The sequence below is a fragment of the Mus pahari genome, chromosome 16 (assembly GCF_900095145.1).
Source record: "Mus pahari chromosome 16, PAHARI_EIJ_v1.1, whole genome shotgun sequence".
In the NCBI taxonomy this organism is placed as follows: Eukaryota; Metazoa; Chordata; class Mammalia; order Rodentia; family Muridae; genus Mus; species Mus pahari.
Genome location: NC_034605.1, coordinates 11,602,900 through 11,621,240, shown reverse-complemented (window position 1 = coordinate 11,621,240; position 18,341 = coordinate 11,602,900). Strand labels below are relative to the sequence as shown.

Sequence of the window (18,341 nt, the reverse complement as noted above, 5' to 3'; positions counted from 1 at the left end):
CCTGCAAGGCCGATGTCAAACTTGGTAAAAGGCATGGAGGGCTCAATGTCCGAGACTTTCAATGCCGGGAGGCAGGAGGCGTCTTGATGCTTACTCTGATACGTCTGTAGATATAAAGAAAAAGAGCAAAGAAAGAAAGAAAAAAAAAAAAAAAAAAAAAAAAAGAAAGAAAGAGACAAAGAAACAAAAAGTAAAAACAAAACCCAAAGCCTGTGGTTTAGGGTTTTAGGATCTGGATATGCTATTCTTCATTATCCAAGATCCAACGTGAGCCACTCTGAGCCAAGCTGAGAGGATCTGAACATCACAGCGGGTAAGGGACCTGCTGCACCACGTCTAGGCAAACCAACATCACTGGGAGACTCTGCAGTTACCCTGGCACCCCAGTGCTCCTTGCTTGTGTACCTCACAGTTGATATCTGAAACACTCAGCTACTTTTCCTTTCCCTTTCCTCAAAGCAAAAGGCCCCTCCCTTGTGGTGAGGACTTTCGTCTTTCATGCCAGTCTGTCACCAACGACACTGACAATTAACCCTAATAAGCCTTTTCCTAGCTCCAGGCATTTTCTGCCTCGACTTTAACTCATAAAATTTCCAAATACCGAATCACATGATTTAAAAACCCCACTGCATGAAACAAGCATTGAACGCACCGGTGCTGTGCCACATTAAAGGGGCTCTGCAGAGCCTGCGTACAGGAAACATACCTTCTGGAACGTGAGTGTTAACATTAATGTCCTGTGCTATTGCCCTACTTCAACCTTCAACTTGGAGTCACCCGGACCAGGATGCCTTGGGCATGTCTGTGACGAACTGTCTTAATTGAGTTAACTGAGGGAGGAAGACCTACCCTGAATGTAGGTGCCACCATTCTTATTTATTTATTTATTTATTTATTTATTTATTTATTTATTTATGTTTTGGTTTTTTGAGACAGGGTTTCTCTGTAAAGCCCTGGCTGTCCTGGAACTCACTCTGTATACCAGGCTGGCCTCGAACTCAGAGATCCGCCTGCCTCAGCCTCCCGAGTGCTGGGATTAAAGGCATGCACCACCATGCCTGGCAGGTGCCACCATTCTTGAGCTGGGCTCTGAACTGCCTAAGAGGGAAGAAAGCTAGTTGAGCACAGGCAAGTACACTCTGCACTCTGATCTTGGCTCTGGATGGGCTGTGAGAGCTGTTGCACTTCCCTGTCACCCTAACCTCCCTCCTACGGTCGCTCGTAGACTGGAACTATGAGCTGATGTAAGTAAATCAACTGGAGTGTCAATTTTCTGATATAGCCAAATGTCACAGTTGGAACCCATCATGACATAGCTGAAGTCTGTATGTGTTCAAAATTACCTTTCCTGTAGCTATCAGGAGTCAAAAGTTCACTACGGCTGTATGGAGGATGGAGGATCCACATGCATTTAAGACTGATATGTGGCCTTTAAGGCAAGCCAGAATGCCCTATTGTCAAGCACTGCTATTCCTGGGTGGTGGTGGTAGAGGGGAGGTGCACACAGTGGCCTTTGATTGAGAACAACTGATGAAACTAAACAGTGTTTCCAGGCTGAGAGGCACAAGCCTGCAATCCCAGCTACCCAGAGGCAGGGGGATGCAAAGTTCAGGGCCAGTGTTAAGATGGCATCTCAGAATCAACAGTGCAAGGCTGGAGACAGAGCTGAGTGAGGGGCAGCACTTGCCTGGCTCACACAGGGCCCCGAGTTCATGCCCAAGGAACATCAAGCCAATCATACAAATCGGATCCCTCACACCCATCGAATCATGTAAGTCATGTCCCCCCAATCCCTCTGACCTTTCTCGTAGATCTGTTGCTTGTCTGCCGGGGAGAGAGAATTCACCTTTTTCTCCAGCTTTTCTGTCTCCATCTGAGTTTGCTTTTCATAATACCTGTCGTCTGGTTTCATGGATAAAGTCAGCTTGTGCTGATTGTTCTGTGGGAACCATGGCAACAACATCCCATATTAAAACACAAATTAAAACATCCAAGAGCAGCATGACTTGGGCTTACAGTTCTCCTTTCCCACCTCTCAGTGATGAGAACTTCATTAGGGCTGTTTGGCAGCTAGGGCCACGCAGGCCATAGGAACCCTCACAAGCAAACCTGTTCTCTGGTGAGGACATTAGCCATAGTCACTGGTTTTACACTCAGGCCTACTGTAATCCCTGTGTTTCCCAAAATGTACATCTTGATTATAAAGAAAACCTATACCCTCTAATATCTTGAATTACATTAAAGTTAAGACAACTTAAAAATTAATTTTTACCTAGCACTATGAATTCCTGAAAGGCTAGAACCACAATTTTTCATTTGTTGTTTTGAGAGAGAGTCTCGGATAGCCCAGGATGGCCTCAAACTTAAGCACGGAGACAGGGATAATCTTTGACTCCTGATTCCCTGCTTCTGCTTCCCTAGCTCTGGGATCACTGGCAAGTGCCACCCCATCTACCTCTAGAACTAAACTAACAATTTATTGGCGTCGACAAAATTGACATTGAGCAAATATAAAAGAATGTGTTCTTAAAATGCTTTTGTTATTTCCTTCAACAGTTGAGCATATGTACACGATGCGCAACTGTAACTCTACAAGGAGAGGGGAGTGGATTAGACTTCAGTAAGAACTCACAATAGCTACAAGTGATGGTGCTTGTCTGTAATCCCAACACCCAGGAGGCAGAGGCAGGAAGGTTGAAAGTTTAAAGCTAGTTTGGGTGTGTATGCCAGGGCTCAGATCAATCAAAGTGTGTGAGGGGTGAATATATATATAGAACACAGAGAAATCATAGGTCAAATTATTATATTCCTTGTTCCAAACCATGGCAATTATGACAAGAAAGCTTTCAAAATAGGTCACTGTGACACTCAGTAATTAAGTAGAGTATACGAGAAAACAGACAGTAAGCATAACTTGGTAAAAGCAGGGAAATAAGCATCAAATAATTCATTTTATACATGGATTTATTACAACTAAGTACTGAACTTACTATAATCTCAAAAATAGGATTTAAGTTGTATATGCACCCATATTTCTTATTACAAACATACTGACATACATACATATAAAAAAATCTATAAACAGAAACTACTTACATAGACTAAGATCTTGATTTCACAATTTGCAATGTCACATTTTTCAATATTCTAAAATCTAACTACCAAGTGACAGACGACAGATTCTCTAAGTTTCTTACCTTAAAATATTGTTCTACTTTTTCTTGTAAAAATTTTGGATTTTCCTTAAGGCACTTTCTAAATTTAGTCAGCTGACTTCCAATCTGCAGGAGTTCCACGGGGTCCCCATCATGGTTCCAGCAAGAAGCTATATACTAGAACAAAGAATTTTAGACACAGGATGCACTGTTATCACCTCAGAAAAGCTAGGCTGGGCCCCTCCCCCTCCCCCATAAACATAAAATGCATGACAGTCTGTCATGATACCACTGTCCACTTAAAAACCTCATGGTCAAAGGCTCCAGATAGCAATTTTCTGGTATGTTCAAGGCCCTGTGTTTAATCCCTATTACTGCCCGGCCCTAAGACATAACAGTTTATAACAAAATTTTTAAGTCATTACTTGTTTGGAGAGAGGCCTACTAACTCTATTTTGTTTTTGATATGTAATATGTTAGCTATATAAATAAATCTATTTCATATAAAAGCATAATATTCCTAAATACCCAATTAAAGTTTGGTTGGTAAAGTGGTTGCTCTGCAAACACATCCATCTTTGTTTGATCTTCAGAACCCACATAAAGAAGAAAAAAAGCCAAGCACACAGTGATGCATGCTGGGAAGGCAGAGACAGGTGAGCACCTATGGCTCACGGTCTTGTCAGCCTTGCCTACGAGATGAGAAGCCAGTGAGCGACCGGTCTTAAGGAAAAAAAAAATAGTGGACAGCAGCTAAGATGCAATATCTGAGCTTGCCCTCCAGCCTCCGCATACACACCCAGATACACACACATATACACCCAAGCTGATAAAAGAAAATAAGACTATCAGCCAATTAAGCAAACTAATTGAGAGATAACTAAAAAGGGCTGGCAAGACGGCTCAGTGGTAAGGAAAGCTACTGCTCTTGCAGGGGACCCATGTTTGGTTCACAGGGGATCAAATACCCTCTTCTCTTCTGGCCCCCAGTGGCTCCTGAATGCACAGAGTGAACATAAATTCTCATAAGCATTCACTCATACACTTTTTTTTTTTTTTTTTGGTTTTTTGAGACAGGGTTTCTCTGTGTAGCCCTGGCTGTCCTGGAACTCACTCGGTAGACCAGGCTGGTCTCGAACTCAGAAATCCGCCTGCCTCTGCTTCTCAAGTGCTGGGATTAAAGGCGTGTGCCACCACACTCGGCTACTCATACACTTTTGAAAGATCTTTAAAATGAAAGAAAACTAACACTAAATCAGAAGTATATTTGTATTTGATTCAGGATAGAAGTTTCTAGACTCAGATGAAAATCAGTTGTTAGTATTAACCAATATGTTCAGTCCTGTCAAGAACTGCAGGTCTGGTAAGCGTTGTCATGTATGCCTGTAACCCTGTCAACCAGGAGGCTAAGGGACAACTAAACTTAGAGCCATCATAGTGACATGGCAGGACCTTGTCTAAAATATTTAAAAAGAAGAAAATAAAAAGAAAGAAGGAACAATACACAACACAGAAGGGAAAGCAGCAGTGGTGAAAAGATCACGTACTGACGTCAGGGTCAGGCCAAAGCTGGCTGACTGATGCTTTGTTTGAATTTCGATTTTATGAAGCAGAGCTTCAATCCGATCATCTTCAAATCCTTTCCTTAAAAAAAAAAAAAAAGAGAGACACAAATTAATAAATGAGATGCTGAAACTTATATATATACACACACACACACACACACACACACACACACACACAGGTGTGGGAGAAAGAAGAACAGCAAGGGGTGAGGTGTGACAATGAGGAAGAAAAATAAGAATGAATCAAAGAAATACATGAAAATATCACACCACCCCATTAATCTGTGCCAGAAAAAAATCCAGAATAAAACTCAAATATATAAGAACTAAACTGAACCAACATCCCATGACATCAAGAGGGTAGTGGTAGAGATGGCTCAGTCTCCTTCCCACAGAGCACTCATGAAGGAAGGATGCAAGCAGGCTGTCATCACACACACACACACACACACACACACACACACACACACACACACGTACTCTATAACTTCTTCAATTGTCCTGTCTACAAGCTCTCTGACCGTCTTGACATCTTTCTCTGCGATCCCTTGGAGCCCGACACTGAAGTAAGCCTCCCGTGTATAGCCGTTATATCTAAAAAGCAGAAACAGGCAAACCATCAAAACCAAGCACGGTCATTTGGGATGTACTTTGCTGACATCAGGACTGAAGACTTTTATATCATGTCTCACTAGAGAACGCATTAAAGTGATGTTTTCAGACACTTGCTTTCTGTATGTTGCCAGTCAAATGTACAATCATACCTTTTTAAATAAATCTAAAAGTCAGTACTACTTAACCTTTTATGTTATGATAAAATAATTCTAGAAACAATGAACTGCTGTTTTACAATGCCTTAACATTTTAAGGAATGCTTAATGATATGAATTTTAAAACACAAAGCAAGTGGTATTGATGTAAAAAGACCAATAAATCCAGGCCTTGGACTACAGGCCTATAATCCCAGTTACTCCAGAGGCTGAGGCAGGGGGACTGAAAATGTCAATGCCATCAGGACAAATCAGTCAATTAATCAAATTAACTAAATTACTCATGTCAATTGAAATCAAACCAGCCCGCCACCTACATTGAATCCTACTTGTTTAAGTGAGACTAATCAAATACAACCAAATGAATACAACCAACCTACCCCACATCAGGAGAAAAGTCTGTGCCGAGTCCAGACTCAATCAAAGCTTTGTAGAAGGGGGAGTTGGGTCCAGCAATCAGGAGGGAAGACAGAAGGCTCAAGGTGAAGGCTTCAAATGTGTCAGTGATACTTCATTGAGGGGGGAAATATAAGTGATGGTCAGGCGGTAAGAAGAGACCATTAAAGCAATCTCCTGGTAGCTAGCTATACACACGCACACCCGCATGCATGCACGCATACACACACATTTTAATTTTCTGTTCTTCTCTCAAATATTACATCCTGATGGCAGTTTCCCCCCTCCTCCCTTCCCAGTCTCCCCCCACTTCCCATCTCCCCGAGATTCGTCCCTGGTAGTAGTGGCATATTTTCTTCTTTAAAAATGTATGTGCATGCACACATGTGCATTTGTAGTTGTACACACACACACACACACACACACACACACACACACGTCACAGAAGCCGACCCCATGCCAAAAGTCCTTCCTTGGATGCCATCCACCCTGCTTTCTCAGACAGCTCTCTATTTTTGCTAGAACTTTCTGCTTCTGCTTGGCTGGCTGGAAAGTGAGCCCCAAAGACCTGTCTATCCTCACTCTCGCCCCAAGCACTGAGATTAGAAGGCCGTGTCGCCACGCCTGGTTTTAAAGCTCTGGATCAGAACTCAGTTTTCAGGCTTAGACTGTACAAACTTTACTGGTGGTGCCATCTCGACAGCCCTAAAAGCTCATAAAACCAGTTACAACTACTCTTAAATTAGCACTTGCCTCTTGAATCAAACCTAATTTTTACTAGAAAGTCTTAAATTTTTACTTTATTTTAATAACTATATGGGATGGGGCGGTGCTCAGAACCACAGAATTAATTTAGTTATGCATCAAATGGTATCACAAGATGCTCTACCATGCCTTGATATACGGTAAGTTCAGCAACAGGACCATGTCAGCACCACAGAGGAAGGTGGCATCATGGGTGGCGGCCAGAACTCGGGCAGGGTACAAGAGCCCTATCTTTCCTATCTTATGTGCTCTTCAGGACATGAATTTTGTTTGTGGCACATTCTCCTGAGGACAACATTCACAGGATACTTATTCCTGGCGTGACCTTCACCCCTCCTCCCACCCTCACCTAAAAGCTAAACAATTAAAACCAATTTTTTTTTTTTTCTGGAAGCATTTAATTCTACCTAATTAATTAACAGTAACATATACTAAGTAGGAAAGGGAAATGTGGGTCAGTTGGTAAGGTACTCGCCTTGGCATGCTTGAAAACTTGGGTTCACTTCCCAGAACTGCATTAAAAACCAGGAGTGGTGTCACATACTTACTATCACAGCATTTGAGAGGTAAGAAGTTCAAGGTCAGCCTTAGCTACATAGGCAATTCCAAGCCAGACTGAACTGTAGAGACCATGTGTGAATGTGTGTGTGTGTGTGTGTGTGTGTATGTGTATGTGTGTGTATGTGTATGTGTGTGTATGTGTATGTGTGGGTATGTGTTTGTGTGTTTGTATGTATGTATATATGTGTGTGTGTTGTGTATGTTTGTGTATGTGTGTGTGAGAGAGAGAAAATGTGTATGTATGTGTGTGTGTATGTGTGTGTGTGTGTGTGTATATAATAAAAAAAGACTTTTCTCTGATTGGCTGGCAAAATTTATTTTTCCAACCCCACTTCTGATGTTATCAAAACCTTGATATTTGTTCTTTATTCTTAAAACTTGATTGTTTTTGAACCCTCCCACCTGTCCATCACATTAGCCCCGGAGAATTACCTAGCCTTCTATTCTGTATATTTCCTTACTGTCTGCCGAAATAAATTTTACAACACATACTTACTCTGGTAAGAGGAAGCTAACGCTGACAGTTGTTTGCTTGGCAGTGTCTGTAGCTAGTGAATCTGGGCCACATGTTATATGGAATTCCCTCTGCAAAATGATGTGACACTTCAGGCAGGCACAGAGCACAAAGGGTCTTAAACAACCACAGATTATCTAGACGTGGCACACACTTGGCAGAGAGTCAGCTTTAACCAATAACCACGCTCTCAGTCTTGAAAAGCTTACTGTGCAGCCCAGGACAACTTCTCAAAGCATCATTGTACTGCACAGTCCCAGTGGGCGCTTCAGTCCATTTAACAGGCATGATGGAAACACCCACAAAAGCTGGTGGGGCACTCACAGGCTTGTCCCAGTGCGGCTGGGCAGGTACCGCTGTACTCTGCTCCAATCTCTGGAATTTACTCAGGGCTTCTTCGTGAATTTGCTTCAGGTGACCTTCCAGCTGGAAATTGCCGTAAGTGAAGAACCTACAAAGTCCAGGGAACACAGCACTCAGTCGCATGAGATGGGCACCAATCAACACCCAAGGCTTTTGCATGACATGGAGGGTACCAGGATATGCCAGCTGATCTTCCCATGAACATCAACTGCGTATAGGACTACTTTTTGGTTTTAAGGCAGTCTAACTACACAGAGCTAACAGAAGGATTTGGTTAAACGAAATGAAAATTATTTAGCTTTATTTTTCACCTACTATAAAGACACTGCAGAAGCCAAATGATAGGCAATGTATATAAGAATGTAACTAAGATTGACAGCCCAACATAAGGAACTTCAAAAACCTCAACTTCAGGCTACAATGACTAGATTACATGTTTTTCATGCACTATACTTATGTAACCATCTGGAAAAAGACTACACATACCAGAGGCAATCTTTCTTTCCTATCAGAGCTACCATTTAAAGTTCAACCATTAGCCAGGTATGGTGGCAGATGCTTTTAATCCCAGCACTTAGAGAAGTCAGAAGCAGGAAGATATCTCTGAGTTCGAGGCCACCTGATCAATATGGTGAGCTTGAGACTAGCCAGAGAGCTGCACAGTGAGACCCTGTCTCAAAAAATAAAACAACACAAAACCAACCCACTGAAACACAAGCAAGTGTGAGAAACACACAAAAACTAACAACAACAACAAAACAACAAAGTTCATTTCTGCCAAAGACAACAGAAGGCTTCATGAGTATGGTGAACATCAGTCCCAGAGTGGATACTACCATTCACAATCTATGCATAAGACGGCCTTGACACAGACCAGGATGGGGAACCGGGACTCCAGCAGAGGTGACTCTAAAGGTGGCTTGTAACCACTAAACACTGCCAACTGAGAGTTATGGCTGTTGATGTTTACAATGGTCCTTCCTATAGGATCTGTAGGTAAACTAAAACACTCCAATCTCACCCACAGCTATGGATCTGTTCAGCAAGTGTTTCTTCACTAAATTTGAAGCCATATATCACTTAATGTAAGAATGCATGTGGGTCAATTATTGACTGATCTACCATCAAACCTCTACCCCCAACCCTACCTGGCATTGCTTGGGTGATAGTGAGTAGCGTGGAACTGTTTCAGCTGTTCCCACGTGAGCTCTGGGATGCACAGTGGGTCCCCTCCAGAAACCACGGAGTAGGTGTGGTCAGGAAGAAGCTTGTTCTGGAGGTGCTGGGAGAAGATCCTCTCATTGTCTGTCTTGAAATTGAAAATAAGTAAGTTAATGAAAGTACTTGTCAATCAAATGCCACCCCATAGCTGCACAGGTTACAAGTTACTCATAATCTGTGGCTGGGACCTGAGGACTGGCTCTCTTAACTGCGCAGTTTGTCTTTCATCGACTGCCCAGCTGACTCAGAGAGAAAAGTAATGGTGGGATACGGCTAGATGAGCAAGAATTCCTTGGCCCACTAACAATACAGACAAAAGGACGTCACTTACTCTCATGGAGTCCCACAACCAAAATGGTACCAAATAGAGTCTAAAGGATAACCAGTTTGCTATTCAAAGAGGCCACAAGAATCAGAGTGCCTTGGAGTTTACAAACGACCCCATGTACTTCTGGAAGAGCAGGCCAGGCCAGGCCAGGCCTTTCCACTCCAGATCATGTATAATGAAACCAGACCCACCCTTCTACCACTGAAGGTTTCCGCTCACAGTGCTGACTCCAGATAATTTAAGGAGGGAGGTGAGGAGACTAAATAACAACAGGTCTCCTATATTGCAAGCACACACACATTTCAAAACTTAACAAAGTTGAGCTGAACAAAGGGCTCAGTGGTTAAAGCGTAAGCGTGAGGATCTGGGTTCAAATCCACAGTACACACATAAAGCTGAGCATGATAGTGATGCACTGCAAGCTCAGCGCTCCCACAGCAAGAGGGGAGGTAGGGAAAAGGACATGCCCCAGAGAATCATGGGCCAGACTGCCTCGTGTGAAAAACAGGGAGCCCGCTTCAAATACAGTACAAGGTGAGCACGAAACACCTCCAGTTGCCCTCTGGCCTGCACATACACACGGCATGTTAAAGCCCGCACTCATGCATGCACGTGCTACATACAAACACACAGATCTCTTTGAAAGATAACCTTCATGCAGCAGAACACTTACAAATGCCCCTTTCATCTCGTTGAAGACGACCCCCTTAAAGATCAAGGGCGTCTGAGGGTCGCTGGGATTCTCATGCTCTAGACGCCATCCTTCCTGCCTAAGCAAATGATAACTGGATGAATAAACCATGGTGCTGGGCAGACGACCGAAGCACGAACCCTCTAAGTGATCATTACATACCAGAAGTCCAGTTCCCTCAAGCACGGGAAGAAAGTTGCATCCAAATACACCGAGAGGAGGTTCTGAAAATCTTTGGGATTTTGAGTGGAAAACGGATAAATCGTGTAATCGCTGGCTGGGGAGAAATGAAGCGTGAGATTTTGAAATATGAGATGCCTGCAGAAACTCATTACTTTGAAGTCTCACTGGTTGACTTCCTTCAGTAAGTATTTCCCTCCGGTGAAAACAGAAAGCAGAGGCCACGCATGCGTTATTTCCAGTCTGCTCATCACTCCAAGCCTCTGTCTTTCCCAAATCCCAAGTCTCAAAGAACAGACATCAGCACCAAGTCTTCAGTCACCTTCTTTATGCTTTGATTTGATTGGCTGCTTGACTTGTTTAATGGATAAGATTGAGCGACTGATCTAATTTAAGCAATACATACATCAATCACTACACTGTAGAGCCTGTAGGGACAGCCCCAAAGTTGTTCTGAACTTTACTGGAAACACTCACATACCACTGTTCTAAGACTCCAGATGTCACTTACCTATTTGTTAATTGTGTGTGCATGTGTATAAGTGTGTACATGTTTGGCATGCTTAGGTACATGTCAACGGTAGCTTGAGTGAATATGGAGGACACAGGTTGTGCTGATACTTTTGCCAATTACTGTCCACGTGATATTTTGACTCAGGGTGTTATGCTGAACCTGGAGCTTGCCAATTCAGCTAGACCAGCTAGAAAAGTCAAAAGGTCCTTCTGCCTCCACCGCTCCTGCCTTAGGATTGTAAGGACATACCAGTCTACCTGGCTTTCATGTGGGTGCTAGCATTCCAAACGTGAGTCCTCATGCTTGGGGGGCAAGCACTTTATCAACTGAGCCATCCTGACAGCCCCTAGTATGTCCATTTTAATAATCTGATCAATCATCTTCCCTAAAACAATTCTGCTTCTAACATCTTTCACCTAGCGCGAGGACCGATAACTGAACTAGGCCCTCTGCACATATGATACAGTTGTGTAGCTTTGATGTTATTGTGGGACTCCTAACAGTGGGAGCAGGGGCTGCTCCGACTCTGCTGCCTGCTTTTGGTACCCTTGTCTGCTACCAGGTTGCCTCTTCTAGCCTTAATAGAAGAGGGCTGCCTAGTCTTTCTGCAGCCTGATACGATATGCCATGGCTGATTGATATCCACCCAGGCCAGCCTTGTTCTGGAGGGGGACAGAGGAGGAGTTGCTGGAGGAGGAGTTGGGGGAGCCAGAGGGAGAGGACCTGGAGGACAGGAGGGAGGGGAAACTGCAGTTGGGATATAAAATAAATATAATTTAAAAAATATTGTATATTAAGTCCACTCTTATTCCTAGAAAATAATTTATCTCCTGGTGTCTGATGGGCCAAACACCCATCCATCCATCCATCCATCTATCTTTCTATCTATCTTTCTTTCCTTTTCTTCCTTCCTTCCTTCCTTCCTTTTTTTTTTAAGATTTATTTATTTATTTTATTTCTATGAGTATATAGTTGCTCTCTCAGACATATCAGAAGAAGGCATCAGATCCCATTACAGATGGCTGTGAGCCACCATGTGGTTGCAGGGAACTGAGAGCAGTCAGTGCTCTTAACCGCTGAGCCATCTCTCCAAACCCCCCAAAACATGGTTTTGATTCCAAGATGTCCTTCTTACCTGTCATGGCATTCATAAATGTGGACAGTGACCTGTTGAGCATTTTGAAGAAAGGATCTCTGCACGGGTACTTCTGAGAGCCACAGAGGACAGTGTGCTCAAGAACATGGGGGACCCCAGTGCTATCCATTGGGGTTGTGCGGAACTGCACGCTGAAGGACAGGAAAGAAAGTGAACAGGTGACAAAGGGTTAGCCTAATATCCTGTAACATAATTCCTGAACCCGTGGTCACCCTGAATCAATAAAACAAATCATTCTCATACCACCATCGTTTAATAAAATGAATCTACCATGTACGAATCCCCGAGTCATACTGTAAAATTTCAATGTATCTACACGAGAGAATCTGCAGATGAATTCATATATCTTCCTCTTTGGGAAGAGAGGGAGAAGTGGAAATATTCTTGCACTATAGCCTACTCTGGCCTGGAACTCATTATGTAGCCTAGCACCGCCTGGAACTTGCAGCAATCCTCCTGCTCCCACCTCCCTTGTACTGGGTTTACTGGAGAGTTGCCATGCCCCGGCAAGGCCTGTTTTTCCCTCTCGTTTTAGGCTGCGTGGTAGGTGTGCTGGATGGAGATATGGAAGAACACGCTCCTAAAAGGAGCACAAACCTGAATAAGTTATTCTTGTCTTCCCTCGCCAGGTGCAGGTATCTGGCTCCCGTGTTGTCATGGCTGAGCTTCACTGCTGTCAGGAACAGCTCAGGGACAGGAGTGACCTGAGGAGAAGGAGACTGTGAGCAGACTTACGCAGTACGGCTCACTCAACAGACCAGGATAGGCGCATCAGCTTTTCTTGTGTGTGTGTGTGTGTGTGTGTGTGTGTGCATGCTCACCGCTCTGGAACTTCCTGAGTAAGCCAGGCTGACTGGTTAGTGAGCATCGGGAATCCACCAATTCCAGTCCCTACCTCTTCTGTTAGGGGATTACAGGTATATCATACCATCCTTGGTTTTTTTTTTTGGGGGGGGGGTATTTATTTTCTTTGTTTTGTTTTATTCTAACATGGGTTCTGAGGATCCAACTTAGGTCCTCTTTCAAGTATTTCACCAACTAAGTTACTTTTTTTGGCAAAGAACTGGCTGTTTGGTCTTAAACTAGATGTCAGGAACCCCACAGGGACAGACCACCTTATCCAAATTCCTGATCTCACAGACACGGAAATTAAGAGCCAATTAAAGGCTATTGAGAGTTCTTACTATTTTGGGTCTTAATTACATTTCTTGTTTTGAGACAGGGTTTTTGCGTCTAATATCCTGGCTTTGTAGACCAAGCTGGCCTCAAACTCAGAGATCTGCCTGCCTCAGAGTTAATGACTACTGAGCCATGATCTACCTGGTGTCTATGTTCTCAAGATCCACCTGGTGTCTGTGTTCTTTCCGGTGAACTATAGAATAAATGCCTGCAATAAAAATGAATGATCCCTACTCTCCAGGGAGGAAACAGTGGGAGAGATTGATGGAGAAATGACTTCATACTTGAGTGAGTCTCTAGAGTCCTTAATATAGGCTAAAGGGTTGATGGGGGCTAGGGAGATAAGTCAGTGAAACGTTTGCTGCACACTTAAGAAGACCTAAGTTCAATCCCCAAGACCAACCGAAATCCAGACACAACAGAGTATGTCTATAACCACAGCACCAAGGAGGCAGACAGGAAGACTCGTGTAGCTCACTGGCCAGCAGACAACCTAACAGAATCAGTAAACTCCAGGTTTAGTGAGAGACAGGCTCAAGGCTGCGGATGCAACTCAGTTGGAGAGGGTCTGCAGCATGGGAAGCCCCGAGTTCCAATCTCAGCACCATATGAAACAGAGTGTGGTGGCACACACATGTAATCCCAGCTCCTGGGAGGTGGAGCTGGGAAGATAGGAGAGGTTGAAGGTTGTCCTTCAACTTGGTTACAGTGAGCATTTGAGTTCACCTGGGACTACATAGAAACCTGCCTCAATATGTATATATTATGATTGAGGATGACACACCTAAGGAAGACCTCTGGCACCTACAGGGACAGGTACACACACACACACACACACACACACACACACACACACACACACACACACGTCCTGCCACCCGTTCATGTCAGCCGGTCATCTTTCCTTTAATCACAGACCATCCATAATATGATAACTATAGGGTTATCATTCTCTTTTCTTGGAGACCGTGAACATAACTTGTCCACATCTCTACAGGAAGTTCCAGCAGACAGAGATATAATATGAATCAAGTCTCCTGAGTCACAAGGCCCTGCCACACAAATGACAGAATAAAGGGGGCTGTTGACACTTGTGTAATTATAGCTGGTTTACCATTTCTGGATTTACTTAGATAGATGATCAACGTCCTTTAAACCGGGAGATAATGTGATACCTGCCTAACCATGGCTTTCCGGACAAGCATGATTTACCACTTCTTTCAAGTTTCTCTTTAGCTTGAAACATCAGAAAAAGAATGTACCATTCTGAGAAATACCAGAGACTTCCAGTACAAACTTAAATTCCTCTGTACAGCCTTTCAGAGAGTGTATGACACTCTCACCCATTTTCCTGACTCATCTCCCCGGAACTGATGCTCCCAGTCACTGACCTTGCTTATTGCTACAAGCTTATCAAATTCTGCCATCTGTTACAGCTGTACAAGGACTTCTAGCTTAAAGGCCCTGCTGCCTTCTTCTATTTGTTAAAGCATCAAGCACACTACAAAGCCTGTGACCAAAAATTTGAAGTGTTGATTTTCCTTTCGTGTGTGTGTGTGTGTGTGTGTGTGTGTGTGTGTGTGTGTGTCTGTGTTGAAGACAGGGTATCTGAGGCTGGTCACAAACTTGCGAAATATTTAAAAATAACCCTGAACTCACGGACATATATCAGTTTTTTAATAATTACACTAAATAAAAAGTAATGTAAAAGTTTTAATCTAAAAGTAGAAAAACAAAGACGAGCGAAAGAGTCGACAAAACACATTTTTCACATAAATCAAGTAAATACTGGTCTACGATCTCTTCTTAACAATTCCAAGATAAGACAGGTTAAAAAAAAAAGGTTCTATGCCCATCTAAGGTAACTATACTTGGTGACAGAATGTGAATGAGCAGACCTAGGGAACAGCAAATAGCATCTGTACTGATGGAAATGAGAGATCAGGCTCAGGTGCAGAAACATCAGTGGATTCGACCATACAGAGGCCCCACTGGAATGGGGGTGTCATTTGAAGCTTTGAAGGATACAATTAAGGCTTGGGTATCATTTCATTGTAGGCTGGCTGGGGCACCCACCAGGTGTCCAGAGACTTACCAGGTCCTAGGAATACAAGGACAAAATCTGTTGTCTCTGATTCATCAAGAAAACGGTGGGGCAGATGGGTGAGTACCTGGTTTACAGTGAACCCATGGATTTTCTCCCCCACTTTATACTGCAGAGCTCGTTCACAGGCTTGGTCACTCTTCTCCCTCCATACTTTGTGGTGTACCCTGCTGGGTTTAAAGAAAGTTCTCAAAGTTAGTGAGTCTCCTGGAAAGTTGTTTGGTCGAATACCTTCGTGATATACGCAAATAACCCCCGAGGATAAGGACAGCAGAGTAAAAGGAACTTGTATCCTGCATCTTCCAAAATCTTGGACATTTCAGAAGATGTGTTTCCAGTTAAGTTTTTAGCCTTGGCCAGGGTATCAAGTCAGCAGGTAAACTTTCTGTAGGACTGTACCCTACACAGATATTACAAAGAAAAAAGCAAATAGATAATTTTAAGTCTGGTGGAAATGACCACCCCAAACAGATAGTTACAGTCTTGTCAGAGCAATCTGGCCTAGTATCAATGGACTCATTTAAAATAATTATTTTCTCAAACTGTATGGTTTATGACATTTTTCTATGCTAAGATCTCAGAGATATTCCTTTTAAAAGTTGTGAGGGAAGAAGGAAAAAACAAAAAACAAAATCCCCACCACTGGCAGCATCAAGGAGATATGTTAAAATCGACTGGTTTTCCTCACAGACAGAAAATTCTAGATATAGATGTTCAACTGCTGATCACCAGGAGAGGATGTGTATGATAACGCTGAGGGACAAAAAGCTGGGATGGTTCACACACTTGACATTCTGGTAGCTACAGACACAAATAAAACTGCTGCTTTAAGTTCAAAGGCTCCCCAAACCCCTAACTCTCACTCTTGGCTACACTCTGATATAAGGGTCTGGATTAGCATAAAACCCAAACACTCTTTAAAAGCACCTTTATTTCTTCCTATAAATCGAGTCCCGACACAATGTTCGACTCCAGGAGGCATAACTTTACAGAAACAGCAGCTTGTCATGGAGCCCTAAAAGATGCCTTGTAACACAAATGAGTCGGCGCAAATATTAATGAGCCATAAATTGCCATTTATTACACAGTTAAGATCCGCATCAAAGCCTATCTTAACTTCAAACAGCCTTGGTAACCCACACTCAGGACCACCCACTCTCTCTGGGAAAACCAAAGGTCCCAGAAGGGAAAGTGGGTCAGGACACTGCCCTGCACCTGGCTCCCCTTGCTGTACCGGTGTCACCCCAACTCTGGTAGCTGGGACAGCAGCTTCTTGGGGAAAGTGTGCTGTACCCCGCCACAGAGAGAAGGAGCGATTTACAGGCCCTGCAGGGGTCCTCTGGTATAAATAGGACATAGGAATACTTGGTTTAGGGAGCCCGGAAGAGGGTTTGGGGGTACAGGAGCCCCAGAGAAGCTGTCACCCATGCCCAGAGATGGCAGAGACTCTGAACTCTCTCATACCGGCCCCGCCCCTGCCCGTTCGCTGTTGCCTCCAGGAGTGTCTCACCCGCAGCTCAGTCGCTGTACAGCGCAGAGTCCCCGCCGACCGCTGAAGCGCCACATGGCATGTGACCAGCGTGGGGCCTGTGTGGGACTGCCTTTAACCTGACGCACGGCGCGGGGCGGGGAACGGTCTCGAGATTCTCATTGGATAGGTGGAATGGAGACGACGTCTCTAATAGGCTGGAGGGAGGGTCCTCCGCCGTGGGGAGGAGCGAGGTGCTGGGAGAGTGGAGAGCCAGTGCTAAGTGATGGGTGTTGCAGGAAAACGGGCGGGAGAACGAATAGAGAGCCGAGTGTGGTTGCCGGGAGGGAGGGAGGGAGTGGGATGGCTAGTGATAGGGGGGCTTTGCTGGAAGGAACCAATCCCGAGCAATAAGAAACAGGGCATTTGCTGATGAAGGGCAATGAGGGTCAGGGTGATGTGAGTAAGAACCCGGTGTAAGCAAATAAGGGACGGAGCATATGCTGGGGTACTTGGGCAGGAAAGGACAAGGTGGGAGGAGTTATTGGAAGGCAGAGGGAGTTGTGCAGATGATGGGTAGAGTTTTGCTGATGAGGAACCGGTCCCAGACAGGGAAGGAGCCGGTCAGGCTCAGGTGAGTGGTGGGATATCATGAGTGAAGGACCGAGCTTTTGCAGGTTTTGGACCAGGTTGGTGCAGATGTGAGGTAGGGCTTCGGCTGGGGAGCATAGCAGATGAGGGGGCAGAGCATGATGCAGAGCTGTCTAGGGTGAAGTGGTGTGAACCCTGAATCCTGTGTGGGCAGCTCAAATGAAACGGTGAACCTGCTTCGTCCATCTGTAGCACCAGATAGGTGGGAAAGGTTCAGATGATACACAGCCAGTGTCTCAGCCTCTTGGGGTTTTGCTTCAAGGATATTACACTAGCAGGAACCCAAGTCCCCAACTCCAAGATAGCACCATTAGCTATATTCCCCTCACAGACATTCCCCAGCACACCTGGGACAGCTCAGAGCTCCAGCAAGGACTTGTAGTTCACTGCATGTGCTCTTCTTGCTCCTGTGCCCATTTCGAGTTTAGAAAGAAGGCACGGGTGTGTCTTAGGGTGTGCAACGTCCCGGCAGGCTCTTCTCAGAAACCAGGAGACCTGAAGAGATCAATGCCTGAGTGAGGCTGGGCCTACTCCCGTGAATTTGGGATTCACTACACTTAAAGAGTGTTTGGGTGGGACTAGGAAAACATCAGGACACTTCAGTTTTTCAAACTTTGCTTTGGCCTTCCTTCCTCTTCTTGTCCCTGGTGCCATTCATGTAAGAAGACTGGCATCTCCCCTTTCCTTAATCTACACTTATAAAAATAAGATGCCAACGGAGAAGTGGGATCTGTTTAAACATGTAAAGGCTCCAGCTTAA

General features: G+C 44.2%; 1 protein-coding gene across 2 annotated transcripts in view; it reads right to left on the bottom strand.

Annotated features, from left to right (window-relative positions):
• Pitrm1 (pitrilysin metallopeptidase 1) overlaps positions 1 to 17,052 on the bottom strand; it is a 32,293-nt gene extending 15,241 nt beyond the window's left edge. Inside the window, exons 1-15 of one of the 2 annotated variants that reach the window (XM_029547567.1) lie at positions 16,973 to 17,052; positions 15,530 to 15,632; positions 12,777 to 12,883; positions 12,159 to 12,310; positions 10,492 to 10,606; positions 10,312 to 10,408; positions 9,238 to 9,398; positions 8,051 to 8,177; positions 7,709 to 7,797; positions 5,871 to 5,999; positions 5,201 to 5,314; positions 4,703 to 4,799; positions 3,198 to 3,332; positions 1,800 to 1,939; positions 5 to 117 (exon numbers count right to left, since the gene is read on the bottom strand). In XM_029547567.1, coding sequence (XP_029403427.1) covers positions 5 to 117; positions 1,800 to 1,939; positions 3,198 to 3,332; positions 4,703 to 4,799; positions 5,201 to 5,314; positions 5,871 to 5,999; positions 7,709 to 7,797; positions 8,051 to 8,177; positions 9,238 to 9,398; positions 10,312 to 10,408; positions 10,492 to 10,606; positions 12,159 to 12,310; positions 12,777 to 12,883; positions 15,530 to 15,632; positions 16,973 to 17,028 — 1,735 coding nt within the window. In that variant the 5' untranslated portion in view covers positions 17,029 to 17,052. The remainder of the gene's footprint in view (positions 1 to 4; positions 118 to 1,799; positions 1,940 to 3,197; positions 3,333 to 4,702; positions 4,800 to 5,200; positions 5,315 to 5,870; positions 6,000 to 7,708; positions 7,798 to 8,050; positions 8,178 to 9,237; positions 9,399 to 10,311; positions 10,409 to 10,491; positions 10,607 to 12,158; positions 12,311 to 12,776; positions 12,884 to 15,529; positions 15,633 to 16,972) is intronic. The other variant, XM_029547568.1, reaches the window with a different exon arrangement.
• Positions 17,053 to 18,341: the final 1,289 nt, after the last annotated feature.